The sequence below is a fragment of the Hydractinia symbiolongicarpus genome, chromosome 6, assembly GCF_029227915.1.
Source record: "Hydractinia symbiolongicarpus strain clone_291-10 chromosome 6, HSymV2.1, whole genome shotgun sequence".
Classification (NCBI taxonomy): Eukaryota; Metazoa; Cnidaria; class Hydrozoa; order Anthoathecata; family Hydractiniidae; genus Hydractinia; species Hydractinia symbiolongicarpus.
The window spans coordinates 32,340,921-32,355,315 of NC_079880.1; the positions used below are offsets into that span (position 1 = coordinate 32,340,921).

At 36.3% G+C, this 14,395-nt stretch overlaps 2 protein-coding genes across 2 annotated transcripts in view; both read right to left on the reverse strand.

Annotated features, from left to right (window-relative positions):
* Positions 1-1,037: 1,037 nt before the first annotated feature.
* Positions 1,038-2,664, reverse strand: LOC130648285 (uncharacterized). Its single transcript, XM_057454325.1, has 4 exons — positions 2,255-2,664; positions 1,823-2,207; positions 1,519-1,777; positions 1,038-1,471 (listed from the first exon to the last, which is right to left on the reverse strand). Exons 1-4 carry the CDS (start codon positions 2,662-2,664, stop codon positions 1,038-1,040), a joined length of 1,488 nt encoding a protein of 495 aa, XP_057310308.1.
* Positions 2,665-4,325: 1,661 nt separating this feature from the next.
* The window catches only part of LOC130646901 (probable E3 ubiquitin-protein ligase HERC4), a 56,335-nt gene continuing 46,265 nt past the window's right edge, over positions 4,326-14,395 (reverse strand). Inside the window, exons 8-29 of the mRNA XM_057452560.1 lie at positions 13,808-13,891; positions 12,073-12,435; positions 11,783-11,901; positions 11,466-11,531; positions 11,273-11,375; positions 9,682-9,868; positions 9,166-9,215; positions 8,992-9,054; positions 8,774-8,833; positions 7,961-8,068; positions 7,691-7,780; positions 7,335-7,505; positions 7,195-7,242; positions 7,036-7,131; positions 6,698-6,816; positions 6,531-6,578; positions 6,304-6,370; positions 6,019-6,101; positions 5,682-5,865; positions 5,262-5,364; positions 5,085-5,137; positions 4,326-4,829 (exon numbers count right to left, since the gene is read on the reverse strand). Coding sequence (XP_057308543.1) covers positions 4,668-4,829; positions 5,085-5,137; positions 5,262-5,364; positions 5,682-5,865; positions 6,019-6,101; positions 6,304-6,370; positions 6,531-6,578; positions 6,698-6,816; positions 7,036-7,131; positions 7,195-7,242; positions 7,335-7,505; positions 7,691-7,780; positions 7,961-8,068; positions 8,774-8,833; positions 8,992-9,054; positions 9,166-9,215; positions 9,682-9,868; positions 11,273-11,375; positions 11,466-11,531; positions 11,783-11,901; positions 12,073-12,435; positions 13,808-13,891 — 2,427 coding nt within the window. The 3' untranslated portion in view covers positions 4,326-4,667. The remainder of the gene's footprint in view (positions 4,830-5,084; positions 5,138-5,261; positions 5,365-5,681; positions 5,866-6,018; positions 6,102-6,303; positions 6,371-6,530; positions 6,579-6,697; positions 6,817-7,035; positions 7,132-7,194; positions 7,243-7,334; positions 7,506-7,690; positions 7,781-7,960; positions 8,069-8,773; positions 8,834-8,991; positions 9,055-9,165; positions 9,216-9,681; positions 9,869-11,272; positions 11,376-11,465; positions 11,532-11,782; positions 11,902-12,072; positions 12,436-13,807; positions 13,892-14,395) is intronic.

Genomic DNA, 14,395 nt, shown 5'->3' on the forward strand with positions numbered 1-14,395 from the left:
AGGCTCTTGCTCAGGCGCACTTGGCGGTAAGCTCGGATAAAGCTTAGCAATGTCTGTCATTTATTCTATGAGCAAGTGCATATTAATTCCAACTAACGAAACATTCTTATCGCGGTGATACTCATCCGTCAACATGAACTCGAGACGATCCGTCGAACCTTTCAAAGGAAGGTAAACAGGATTATCGAAACTCCACGTGAGCATATCGCCCCAAGCACCTACCTCCTTGGTAGGAAGCATAGCCAGTATCTTGGATTTTTTACCATCCAGCAGGCAGTCATCCTCGTCTAATACACCTTTCCCGAATTTATATTTTGTAAAATATCGCCTTGGAAGGAAAGGCAGCTCGTTGTGCTTGTCGTGCAGCTCCTTCGGGTAATCAACATCGACCTCCAGGAGGTACCCGTGCTTGTTATCAGATACCAGCTTATCGATCTTCTTTTCATTGATTACCTGTACATTTGATATCTATTTGAAGCCATGGATTGGAAGGGGCTGCTGCATTGCCCAACCGTATTAATTGTTGGCGTCAAGGTACTGCAAATAGGATGACTTTTTATCATGATCATATTGATCAGCCATATATTTGTTATTCGCCTTGGCATATCGGTGTACGGCCTGGGTTATACCACCTTTAATACCCTTTTAAACCATCAGGAGCATGTCAGGATCTGTTAGCAGCTCCAGCCTTACACCCGTATACTCTAAGGCGGCTTTCCAGGCCAGGCCTGGGGCACTGTAGGCATGGGCAGGATCGAGCTTGTAGTTATCCAAGCACACTCTTCGAAAGCTCTCCAATACGTCTGCTAGTAGCAAGACGTCTGTGGTGAGGTATATGTCATGGTAGTCACCCATAGTAGTCTCAGAGCCCTTCGGAGTGATGAAATTCCAGACTTCTTTTGCATGCTCGTAATCGTTGTCGCTGATCCCTTTCATGTTCAGCCTGCTATAGAAAGCCTACTTGGGAGGTAGCTCCGTCTCCTTGAATCGTCGCCAGTCATCCATGTATTCGTAGGGATAGACGCCTTTTCGAAGCATCAGTCTGAGAAATCATCACCGTCGATAAACCTTGTCATGGCTGGTACATTTGCCTTTACCTGCTCTATGTCTAGCTTCTTCGTGGTATTCGAGTCACAAGCCTTGCACCAAAAGCTTGCCACATACTCGGCGTTAATGCTCTGAAATTCCAAACATGTATCTACGCACTGCTGACATTTCATACCCGCAGCGTTTGTACCGACGAGATTGCTTGCCAATTTCTCCAAGCTTGATGCCATAAATCGACAGCTGTTAATGAACCTGATCTCGATCTTCTTATAAAATTCACCGTCACCATACCCCATACCTGCAATGGGTACCTTGATTTTAGCATTAAACGATATGTACTTTTCCGTGTTCTCAGCGATGCATCCTATATCCTGAGTGTCGTACTTCTTCCCTAATTCACGGATAAAAAAGTGAGCATCATAGCCTGACAGGTTGTGGAATATCACAGGTACATGGTTGGGTATCCTATACTTAAGATTGCAGGTATTGTGGGCTGCTCATCGAAACAGCCCTGTGTAATGACAATGATCTTTCTATTTTCATCGTTGAACGGCTTCATGCATATATGGCAGGTATCCGCATCATCATATTCATTCCTCTGCTCCTCCGTTAATGGTAGCATAGGCTTCTGGGGAAACAGCGAGTAAAGCCTTTTTACCTCCTCCTCCAGGTGTTGAACGAATAACTCTACACATCCCTCACCCCTGCACTTATACAAGGGTTCTGATACCTCTCCATAAGCAAAGGTGGAATACGTACATCAACCGCATGGTACATGCTTATTCAGCGTCTTAGTCTTAGTCTTAGTATCCCGAGCATTTTCCTTCATCGGGATTAGTAGGCTTTCAAAGTATGGGTATATAACGAAGGGTACTTTGAATTGCTGCTGACCATCTTGATAATATAACCACTTTTCCTTTTCGCTGGGCATCGTGATTTTGACCGCTTCATTGTCTTTGCAGTATGCACAATGTTTATCGCGGGATTCCACTGTTTGAAATCCCTGTAAGCAACTCATGCAAAAGTGCATTTTGCCATGGTTTTTTGATATCTCACGTCCCAATAATCTTGAAAGATTTTTGATGGCTAAGTAATGGTTCCTCTTCTCATCGGTGATTAGTAGCAAATTAGCCTGCTTCTCACGTTCGTTAAATGCCGATCTACGCAGGATATTAAAGCTCTTACCCGTTACATACAAGACATTAACTGCAATATCGGGATTGTTCCGCTCAAATTTGTTGATGTCCTTGATGGATGTTGAAACTCTATATTCCCCCAATTATACAGCTCCGCATATGGTCGGAGCTTGCTTATGCGTTCTGGATTATATTTTATTTCCTCATGATGTAGCGCTGCTACGATACTCCACTTAAAACACTCTTCATCATTGTTCTGTGGATTAATGGTAGCCTTCTTAGTGGCTATCCACTTTGGTGCTTCAATGTATGAGGAGCCTCTCGTAAGCTTGAGCTTGTGGAAGTCCACGTCGAGATGTATGATGCGGCCGATGCTAAACCCAGATTTGGGTAATGCGGCATTTTCAATATTTGTTTTCATCTGCGCGAACATCGTATCCAGCAATTCATCCACGATGGTGCCCTGAAATACTGACGTCATATTGCTATGAAAGACCTTATCAACCTCAATGAACTCGTTGCTACCATCAATTGGTTTTTCCATAAAAACCAGAGGAAACATTGAACCTTCTTAGACCTCATGTCTTCTACTTGGTTTTCGATGGGTGTTTTTACATTTGATCGAACCAGTAAGTAGCCATCAATATCTGTTCCATCAATACCAGCTATACGATAACTTCTGAATGTTTTGTGTAATGCATGCTTATGCTCCTGAGGCGTAAAATCTTGGTTCGTTTGCTCTTCAGTATTATCCTCTTTTGCTTCTTCCTCAACCTCACCAACCCGGGTCTTCTTGACAGCATCATATAGTGAAAGTATTCGTGTTTTTATCGATTTAAATGTTTCCTGCACTGGTTTCTTGATACTCTCCGGTACATGTGATAATAGCCACTCTGACCACTTTCGCAGCTTACTATTGACTACTGGACGAGTTCTCTTCAGCTCCTGGCGTTTAAACTCGTTCATTTCCTCAAACGTGGGTACATGTGGCTCGATGTTCCTCTTAATGGAACGAGTCTTTGCCATCTCTTGCCTTTCAAAAATATCCATGGCTTGTGGTGTGAATGGGGTAGACTGCGTCTCTAATAAAGCAACAAGGTCTGCTTTGCGTAATTTTGAATAACCCGTGAGCCCACGGGTTTTGGCAATGACGTGCAATTGTTTTATGGTATTAGAATTCAAATTCATCTTCTTTATTATATATATATTTTTGATTTCAATCAACAATTTTTCTGGTGCGGTCATATTTTTGAGTAAGGGAAATTCCCTTTACTCATATTCTATATGATTTAGTGTATGACGTCATATATCTAGCATTTAATATTATTTTGTGTTGGTATATATCATTTAATATTATTTTGTGTTGGTTATTGGCATTTAATATTATTTTGTGTTTTGGTCGACGTCGACTGCACCAGAAGGAACATTTCCTTATCTCTGGCGGAGGTTATTCAAGCAGGGGCGCTTATTGAAAAAATGTCCCTTGGGGGGCGCTTATTCCGGCAGGGGCGGTTGTTCGGCAAGGGGCGCTTGATCCGTCATTTACAGTAATGTTGTTATTGCGGGTACACCACGCACAGGAAAGTTTGTGTTTTTGCTAATCTCGGCATCTCCACCCTTTTCCGCCAAATATCTTTTTTCCGACACTATGCTGTCTTTCAATGGAAATATTAATACTGAGTTTTTCTTGGAATTTACAAAAATTAACGTAAAATATCAATGACATCATAACACTGCGCGGCCATGATAATTTTAGTGGAACGAACGATATTGTTGATTATAATCACGTGATGGCCTAGTTTTATTGCAATGCCACGTGTCAAAACCAAATGCGGATAGCCACACAAATAGAAAATTTACCGGATTTATATTGGAATAATTAGGAGAAGTTAAAAATTTCGCTAAACATACATAGACAAATTCCATATCAATATGTCTTTCGATAAATAGTTCCAATAAAGGCATCTTAATAAATGACTGTGTTTTCTTGCCTAAAATAATTTTTAGTGAATGCTCTTTTAGGTGAATTTGTTTTAGCCATAATAATAAAGAAATGATGCATTTTTTTACACGATCTTTAAGCGCTGTATATCTGTAGCTCAAAAGTTTTACTCTTGACTGTTAACAAGATGATAAATACACTTGTATTGACGCTCTTTATATTTCTTAAAAAACAATATAATTTACAAATTAAAAAACAAACATTTTTTCGATTAACTAAAGCAGACCCTTATTCCAAATTTGAGGAAGTTCCGTTCGGATACATGCTTTTTTAAATGCAACAATTCACAAAAATTCACAAAAAACACGTGTTCTGTTATGTCGTTTTCAATCAATTAAAAAGCCCGTAGAAGTAAATCAGTGAAAACAATACTGCTAGAACAAATAACTGCAAAATTTAGCAACGATATTTTTTTCCGTTGTTTAAATACTTTAAAAAAAATCTGTCTTTATCTGGTGTTTAAAGAAGCAATAACACACATCTTACACTAAACCAAATCCCTCGTAATTTTCGATCGCTTGATCCAATTTAGTCCTCATCAATTCTATTGTCGGATACTTCGGCAGGTCTAATAAATTGAAGCATGTATGTGCCACAGGAAGTTTATCGAACATTTCGCCACCGTACACTGGTTGGATGATGAACTATACAAAGCAAGATGAAACGACTGAAGCTAAGTCAAAGAGATGGAGCAACAGAACGACGTCATTTACCACCCTATCGGTTTTTTCCGCTAACTTTCGTTTTAAATTTTTTTATTTCTTCTCTTCCCGATAAAATATGGAATTAAAAAAAAAGTCAGCACTGACAATTTTTTGTGTCAAATCACTTTCTGATTAATATTGACTAATATTGTGGCAGTTACATAGCTTGAGCTTGAATGTTTACATAGTTCTCACCTTGATATTGTCGATGCCAAGAATCGATACTTTAGAACTGCCAGTTAGAAATGCTGGAAAAAAAGAACATATTTGTGCTGGATTACCATACTCTCTATAATGATGTTAGCGTGGGAGAGTGAAAGGACTTATATTCACATTAAGGATTGGTCGTGATAAGTAAAAATATTCTTTTACCCAGAAATTTTTCCTTCCAGTCTAACGTCGAACTATGAAACACTTGCCAGAAATTTTTGATGACTGCATGTTGGCGGTAGTATTCACCTTTATACTCCGCGATCTTAACAAAGAAAAGAAACATTTCAGGCCGTGGATCGGATTCTTTCATATTGCGCACATTGTGGAAAGTGCAGCTAGCACATTTTGAACGTTGTTAACTTGGCCTACAACCTTGCCGCAGTGAAACTTTTGCAGCCTGCCTGACTGCTGCAGAGTAATGCCTAAGTGATGCTGTTTGGCCCTTACGAGAACTAAGAAAAAAAAGCCAGTGCCACAAATACTATGTCCAGCGTTGTAGGACATGTTTGTTATAATTAGGATATCATTTTCTTGTCATTAGTGTGCAGGCGCAGCACGATACATGACACGTGATCTTACCTTTTCTAAATCATTTAAGTCGTAATCATTTGAACCCACAACCATTTCCATGAGTTCTTGTGGTTGAAAAAGTTCCAATACTCTGCCACCGCACACGCGATGAAATCCTTCCGCGAAAGCCTCGTATTCGCTACGCACGGAAGTATTGAGTTTATAGTCGACGTACGCATCTACATATTGCTGTCTGTAAGAAGAACATCGTGAACATTTATAGGGAATCGGCTCGTACCAACTCACCGTCTTACAGAGAATCGCCATTGCAATTACGCACATTAAAACGTAAACACAAAATTTACAAATAGTAGAGAAAACAAAAAACGTGTGCCGGTCAACGTACTTGTTGTCCTGTGTTACTCGTGTGTTGTCACCATCAGGTATGAGGTCAACAGTGGTTGCATGGCCAAAATGCGACTCGACCACCTTAAAAAAACATCGTGAGGTATATGTTGGATCAGTGTAAAGAACACTCTTACTTCACGACAGAAAGCTTTCTCTTTCCGCAGGGAAGCATGAAGCAATTTCAAAAAATTTATAGAAACTTCTTCTCCGACCCGTTTTATCACACAAAAAGTCTATAAAATTACATTTAGCCGATTAGTATATAATAAAAAAAAGGTTATACTCGAAAACTCAATGCAAATACGTCATCAAAATCATCATTCTGATAGTCAAGCATATATTGCAAGTTTCTAAAAAAAAATGAAGTGTAAATTGCTTGTGTTAAACGAAACATTTGTGTATCTCGCACGGCCACCACTACAACATGTAAACACTACAACATTTTAACTGCAAACTAAAAAAACATCGAGAAAATAAAAAGACAGAATTTTCAGAAAGCTTTGTCGTTACCTAACTACGTCTGGTTGGATGCCATAAAGATCATCAAACTTCAGTTTTCTAAAAATTATCAGTAATAAAAAAATGACGAAATAAAAAATCAGCGTGCACTCCACAGAAATACGTAAAAAAAACGGAGACTTCTACAGAAATATAGCGAGGGGAGTATTTTTACCTACCTGTTCAGCAATTTCTTATACAGACACAGCGGAAAGGGGAAGTCAACTATTAATGAGTTGTAGATGGTCAGTCCACATATAACACCGATCAGCATAAACATCTCTGGACCTTCAAAAGTCTATAAAGTAAAGTATGCTACAAAGATGATCCATATTCCAAGATTTCACTTGCTTTACTTTAATGTTATGAATTCATTATGGAAAGTTCTCAACTTTAAGTAACTCTGCAGTTATCTACACTTTAAGCTCTTGCATCAGCAACTTTTTTGTAAAAATGTACGAGCCATGCAAATAATGTGTTACACGCATGGAAGATACGCGAGAAAACAAGCACTTACTCCTGGCTTGAACCATAACACTTTCGATTCGTCGTAGATGTCGAACATACCGTACTTTGGATTTACTATCTCTCTCATCAACAACAAGAAGAATTCCTAAAGTTATAACGTAGAAGATAAACTGTGTTTTTGTAGAAAAAGGAGAGCAAAATAAAATACCTTTTTAACACCTCCAGCATCTTCAGCATCTTCATTATTGAATTTAATCTAATTAGAAAGGAGAAATCCGGCAGAAAACATGTGGATTACACTAAATAACGAGCTAAGCAATAAAGAAGAAAAAAATCAATCGAAATTACTTTTAGTGGTTTTTTAAAGTCTTGTGGGTGATGTTTCAAAACTTCCGTCAAAGTGTCTTGAAGTAGATTGTCCCTTCTCACGCGAAGCACCAGAAATGGATCAATAGGCGTGTCGATGAAACCTCCCACAAGACCGGTAAGGTTCATCATGTGTGTTTCGTTAACAATGACCTAAAACATACATCGAAAATATTGCAGCTAGACTCAAACCACTTTTATCTACTACATTTTCCTATTTCCATTGGTGAATTAAATGTTACAGTGTTTACATGTAGCTACGCTATCGCTAATCCCCGTGCGCATAGACTTGGCCAGGTAAAAAGTTACTTGCAAGTTATCCAAATGATCCAACTTACTTTCATCTGAAGCTCAGCATCGATTTGAAGCAAGTATGCTTTTGCAGGGGCATCTAATGCAAACGGATATTGACAAAATGAAAACACATTCTATAAAAACAATGAGACAAAACTAAGGTTGTACAACCAAACCCTAACAAAAAATAGGAAATAAAAAATAACTACGCTTTGAGAAATTTCTTAATTGAAGAGTAACAGAAGAATAGACTGGACAAATTTCCTCTCTTCAAAGCAAACACTTGCCATCTATCTTGCACCAATAATACCTACCGGTTGTTGCAACCAGTTGATGTAGTCACTTTTCATGTCGATTTGTTTCATTAATCCAGGTAGATAGAACGTTGTGTAAGCAATATGAGAATCAACTTCGTTGTTGATCTGTGCAATAGATAAAAACCCACTTCAAGCACTCCCAGAAAAATATGCAGCCCTAGTTGCCTTATTTTAGGTACCACCCAGAAAAACCTTTCTAAAAAGTTTTCATAGTGATATTTTTAAGTGCACAGTTGTTTTATATGTTAACTCCAATCTTATTTGATGCTTGTTTATTGGTGACAGAAGATTTTAGATCATGAAGAGAAAACTATTTATTTCTCAAATTTTTCCAGGCGGGAATTTCTTATTCGACATACGTTAAGTTTGTGCCAAGCAGTAGAATTTGTGACAAACAGTGTTGGAGGGGATTGTGTGCACAGCTAAATAAAATATTTTATGCTGCAACAGTTACTTTTCATTGGTGTTACGAAGTCTTCTGTCATCAGTCATATATCACCGTACTCGTACCAGCCCTCTTTTAAAAAATAGTAATGCTAATATCTTCGCAACATCTTTCTACAGTTTACAAATGGCGATACTGTATATTAATTTTGTAAAAGAATTCACTTAACATCTTTAAACGCGCAAACATATGTCACTTGTATCTTTGTATTGTTTAGAACATAAAAATTAAATTTTGCGACAAAACTTATACGGTGTATTAAACTTGAACGAATCGAGCCGTGAGTGCACATTAACGTGACATGCAGACACAAAGTAACAGTAAGTTTAATAAAACATCATCAATCAGCCGATATTGCACCGTACCTTATTAAGTTTCTCCAACACCCACATTGTTGTGTTCAACGCGCTGTGCAATGTAAAGATCTACAAAAAATCAAATCAACTATTCTCAATTATCAGGAAAATCTGTGGAAAATCTTTTTATTTTAAAATATAATCATCCTGTTGTTGCCAATAACAAGCATTATAATTTTTAATCAAGAGAAGAATTAATATTATAAAAATACAATACAAATTATTACCAGTTGATTCGCCCGTTCAGGTAACTTCTCATTCAGTAATGCCATGACACACCTTCTAAAGGCCTAAAAAGTTCAATATAATGCAAACCAATAATCACTTACCACTAGACCTTTCATTTTTGAAATGACTACAGTATCAGCAACGTGGTTTCTAAGGTGATAAATTACACATACCTCTACAAGCCTTTCAAAAAATGTTGCTGGAAGTACTGTCCACCATTTTTCTGAATAGAAATAATATAGATTCTTTCTAGAGCTCCACAAAGAAACAATTGAAATTTTAAATTATTGTTACGTTAAAAAATTAAGAGCGTGTGGTTAACTGGACTAAGGGTGTGTGGATAACTGAATTAAGTACTCTTTATCACTTCAATATAAGAATATAACAAAGTATAAAGGAATTTCATCACCTTTGTTATGTTTTGTTTTAATTAATTTCTTAATATACCTGTAAGAATACATATTAAACATAACCGGTTTAAACTGGGCACATATTCCGACCTGTACACCTCATTTGACCTTAGGGCTTTTAAATTAGTTCTTTACGATAAGCGAATGATAATGGATTAGTACATAAACCTTATAAATTATCAGGCTTATCTTAGGAGGATGCAGTTGTAACAAAACCTAAGATATTGGAACAGAAACATATAAAAAAGTTGACGTCAACACACTGAAGTGAAAGCTTACCTAGCAGTTGCAATGACTCCTTCTGTAATAAATTAATAGTGTTGACAAATGGAATAATGATCTGCCATTTTAGGTCCATATCATGAAAAAATGGCAGCTCAGGTATCATTATGAAAACTCTCATAGCCTCGATATCAGGTAAGATTGTGATGTTTTGCATTAAGCGTTCTCGAACCACCGACAAAATCTAAATTAGGTAATATATAAACAGGTAAAAAGTTATAAAATATATATAAAAAAAATTCTGGGTTAGTAAATGTTTTACTACCCTTGTATGTTAAAACAAAAACAAAAATATCGACTGAAAAAAGGTTAACCGTGGTGGAGAGTTGAAAGGTGTAGAAACACTATTATTTCAGTTTAAATTTGGTGACAGCACTAAGAAAAACTAACGATTGATAAGAAGGACTTATGATTGATAAGAAGGATTAACGATCGACAAGAAGGAATAACAATCGATAAAAAGGAATAACAATCGATAAGAAGGACTAACGATCGATAAGAAGGACTAACGATCGATAAGAAGGAGTAACGATCGATAAAAAGGACTAACGATCGATAAGAAGGACTAACGATTGATAAGAAGTACTAGAGATCGATAAGAAGGACTAAAGATTGATAAAAGGGACTAGCGATCGATAAGAAGAACTAACGATTGGTAAGAAGGATTAACAGTTGATAAGACTAATGATTATTTCGTTCCAATCTATGCGAATATGACTTGATATAAAGTATGAAGTAGTGTTCTCAAAGTTACCATATAACGGCCGCCGGACAATTTGACAAATTTTTTTCGACTCCTACATTATCATTATTTGTGCTATAATAGTAGTTTTATTGTAAAGAAGTACATAAGGAAGTGCACTGTGTTATCACTGTTTGAGATATTCCCTTGTTAGAAAAAAATATCGTCTTGACTTTTTCTTCAAAAGCTTGTGCTCAAAACAATTGGTGTTGATTTTAATAATTAACTAAGGCTTATTTCTTGTTATAAGCAATTTAAACCTCTGTCCTATTTTTGCGTGCTATGCGGTGTGATATCGCAATTTATCATTGACGAATATCAACCATGTTAGCAAGCTAGATGAACATAAGGAAAAAAATGTGTACAAACTTTAGTCTGTTTTTGTATTATGGAAGGATTTTGGATCTTTTTTTTTTGTTCCTGTTAACTTTAATAAAATCTTACAGGCTCAAAATTTATAGAAAAAAGACGAATTCATAAATACCAGTCGATTTAAAAAGACAAAGTGACAAAGGACGTAAGGTATTATTTTGTACCTGGTCACGTGTTAACTGATGCGTCACCAGGACAAAAGACGTGATGTCGTACTAGACCTATGTCTGTTCTAAAGTTAACTGAAAATTAATAAAAGTCACCAAATTTCAACCGCTATAACGGTAAGCTTTAAAAATTATTACAAAGAAAATTGGGAGAAGTCTTTTTTTGCTAGATATTCTCTTTATGAAAGCAAAAACTCTTACCCCGTCTAATACAATAAATAAGAATAAAATTAAGCAATGCATGGTTGCACTTATCGATGTCACGAAAAATACAGTTATAATTACACGTTGTTTGAAAAACACATACCGTGTCATTTAGCTCCTGAATTGAACAGAGCTTATGAAAGCAATTTTTCATGGCCATTAAGTGAATTCCATGAGTAGTACATGCAGTATGCTCATGTTCTCCCCTACGAACAAAGGGAACTTGTAAAGACATTTAAAAACACCTTCTGAAATGGCTGTTGACTTCGCAAAAACAGAAAAAGAAAAATTCTTACCGAGCAAGAAATGATCCATTTAAACATGAGGAGTGGGAAAATACAGTGGAGATAAAACTAACAACCCTACAATAAGCATTGATAAAAAAATTAAAATAATATTTTCGCATGAAAAATAAAAAAACAGGAACATTTTGTTCTAAAAGCCATTTCTATGTATTTAGTTCATTACTTGAACATTGTGTCGGTTGACCACCGTTCGAAGAACTTGAAGTTGTTTACAAAGTTTAGGGAAAAACACTATATTTAATCAACGTATTAAACAATATATTCATGTCTTATTGTTTAAACGTGCGTACAACAAATTGACTTGTTACCTTTTTTGCTCAGCAACACTTCTATTTTGAAAAGTACTAACAATATCTTCCACAGCATTTTTTGTTAAGGTTAGTAAAGAATCCCGATATACGAGGTATTCAAACTTCGGTAAAGTGCACTAAAACACAAAAATTTACTAGTCAAATGTATCGTATTCCATAATAATATACCACTTGTAAGAACGTTTCTCAAAGAAAAAACTTCTTAGCTTAGTAGCTGGCACTAAAACAGCTATAAAAACCTCCTATTTTCGCAACAGTTTGTAATATTATACGCAGAAAACACTCACATTAGAATGTACAACAAGCGCAAAAGACTGCAATCCTCCTGCATATATACTTGTGATGGTATTCGTATGTCCATTCTGAATTTCCTCAAAATTGTCCAGTGCATCCATTAAGTCATTTTCATAATAGAAAATATTTGCATTACCCAGAGCTTCGCTGACGGCTTCTTTATGGAATCTATATGGTGTGCTCCAAATACCCTCCACTACAACCGGGTTATTTTTTTTCTCAAACGAGTTTAATCCAAGCTGGCCCTTTACACTAAGACCAAATGCAAATAACCGACCAAGTTTTGCAGAAAAAGCAAACGTATGTTTCCTGCCACAGGCAACATGTGAAATTTCCATGCCCATCAATTCAGCCACCTATATTATAAAGAATATTTCTTACGATTTTAAAATTTACTAAAATTTGCTGTGTATCTCAAAAAAAATGATATAAGTCAAGATAATTTTCGCTACATATAAAAAAACATTGCCATTAAACGAGAATATCCTTATTCGCTACACTTCCCGGTTGGTACGAAGCGTACCTCACAATACTATTCGGGTGTACATCTCAGAATTGCAATACCGCTCAACCATGGCCGGCAACTATGCTGAAATAGCTGGTATGAGTCGATTGTTCTGCACTGTACGGGAAATAAAAAGAGTCCATGGGGGTGCATTTTACTCAACCAACTCGCATGAGTCCTTTTAACTACTAAGATTTTATATCTGGTCTACAACAGATCCTTTTTTACTGTCAATTTAGGATTGGCGCAATTAATAACACAGTTTGTCCAATACATTGTATGGGGTGCTTTTCAGGCGTTTGTCCAGGCCCAGGGTGATCACAATTTAATTTCCAGGATTTCAAATGTTAGAAAGGTGAGGACATATATCAACCTCCTGTTTTATTGCTTGTCTAATATTCCATACATCAACAGGCACTCTTTCCTGCATAGGTGATGCATTCTTTCCCCCCATTGGTGTTGACTTCGTTGCAGCATCAGCAGGGGTGTCTGACAGTACTGTCTTAGGCAGATGGACTGGTGATGCCTATGAGCGCCATCTGCATTCGGATGATGCACAGATTATTTTCCTTTCTCGAAATCTATCTACCACTGGGCCACTTGCTCGTCGGTGGAACCACCAAACCGTTTTTATTGTCATCATAGTATGTCAAGTTGAGTGGTTTTGCCGCTTGTGTAATTAAGTAATATTTTGATATTTATAACCTATCAATGTTATTGGTTGACAGTTTTTTGACCATACCACGTTTAAGAAACTGTCTTAGACAGATAACTGTGATTCTTGTTGACCTCTGTTGCGAATTATATACAATACACATATCCCTCCTCATATTCACCAACTTTGCCTTTTTTATTGCTTTTTTTCACTGCGCTGACAGTAATTTACTAAAATTTACAGTTTATTTCGAAAAAAATGATACCAGTAAAGAAATTTTTCACCCTAGTCATGAAAAATATCTTCTGCCACATTTTAGGGCACAATGTTTATTACAATTCCGTATTTATTAAAAGAAAGTGTTCACGATGTTATACTATTATAGTGTTGAAGGCAACTTTTACACGCTTACATTCGAAATTTCTCGAAATGATTTACACTATGAGAAGAGTTCATGGCTACTACAAACTTATGCATTGAACAAACAAATAATATTCATCATTTCATGAAAACCAAATAGTTTTTTACAAATCATGGTGCCAAATTGTTGTTTTCTTAAGTAACTCACCACTTTCGGGTTCCACTCATCCTCAAAACAATAATGTCCAAGTTGGCCAGACGTACCAGCCCCAAAAGTAAAAACTCTTTGATTCTAAAGAAGTAAGTTTTTTTTAATTAAAAGGAAGATTTTTGTTTATAGGTTTTTCTGAAAAATTAGGACACCAGAACTTTTTTTTATATTAGACTATTCCAAAAAAGATGTTATAAATATATACATATATGAGCAAATATAAATATCTGGACGGGACAGTTAATCAAAAATAGAATAGTTATCATGGTTAATATTCAGGAGGTTAATATTTAAATTCCAGAATTTTTTCGGGACGATGGCAAATTTGTGTTTACAGATCTACAATCTTTAAAATATGACCAGTTTAAACTGAAATTTTAAACTAAAAATAGAAAAAAACTTATCATATAGACAGAAAAAACTTAGGTGATTCTCTTGTGTACCCTTAAAAAATTGTGCACACAATATGTGCTCACAATGAATCCCTACGTGGTAGAGATTTACGTTATGTTATTATTATAGCCACTACCGCTGTAATACTGTTCTTCGCATTGCGTTGTCCAAGTTGAAAAAGAATACAAAATA

Coding starts and splice junctions, on each gene's coding strand:
- LOC130648285 (XM_057454325.1), bottom strand. CDS start 2,664: ATGACGTCAGTATTTCAGGGCACCATCGTGGATGAATTGCTGGATACG. Junction 1,778..1,822: donor CTAAGACGCTGAATAAGCAT/GTACCATGCGGT, acceptor GCTTATGGAGAG/GTATCAGAACCCTTGTATAA. Junction 1,472..1,518: donor CACAATACCTGCAATCTTAA/GTATAGGATACC, acceptor ACAACCTGTCAG/GCTATGATGCTCACTTTTTT.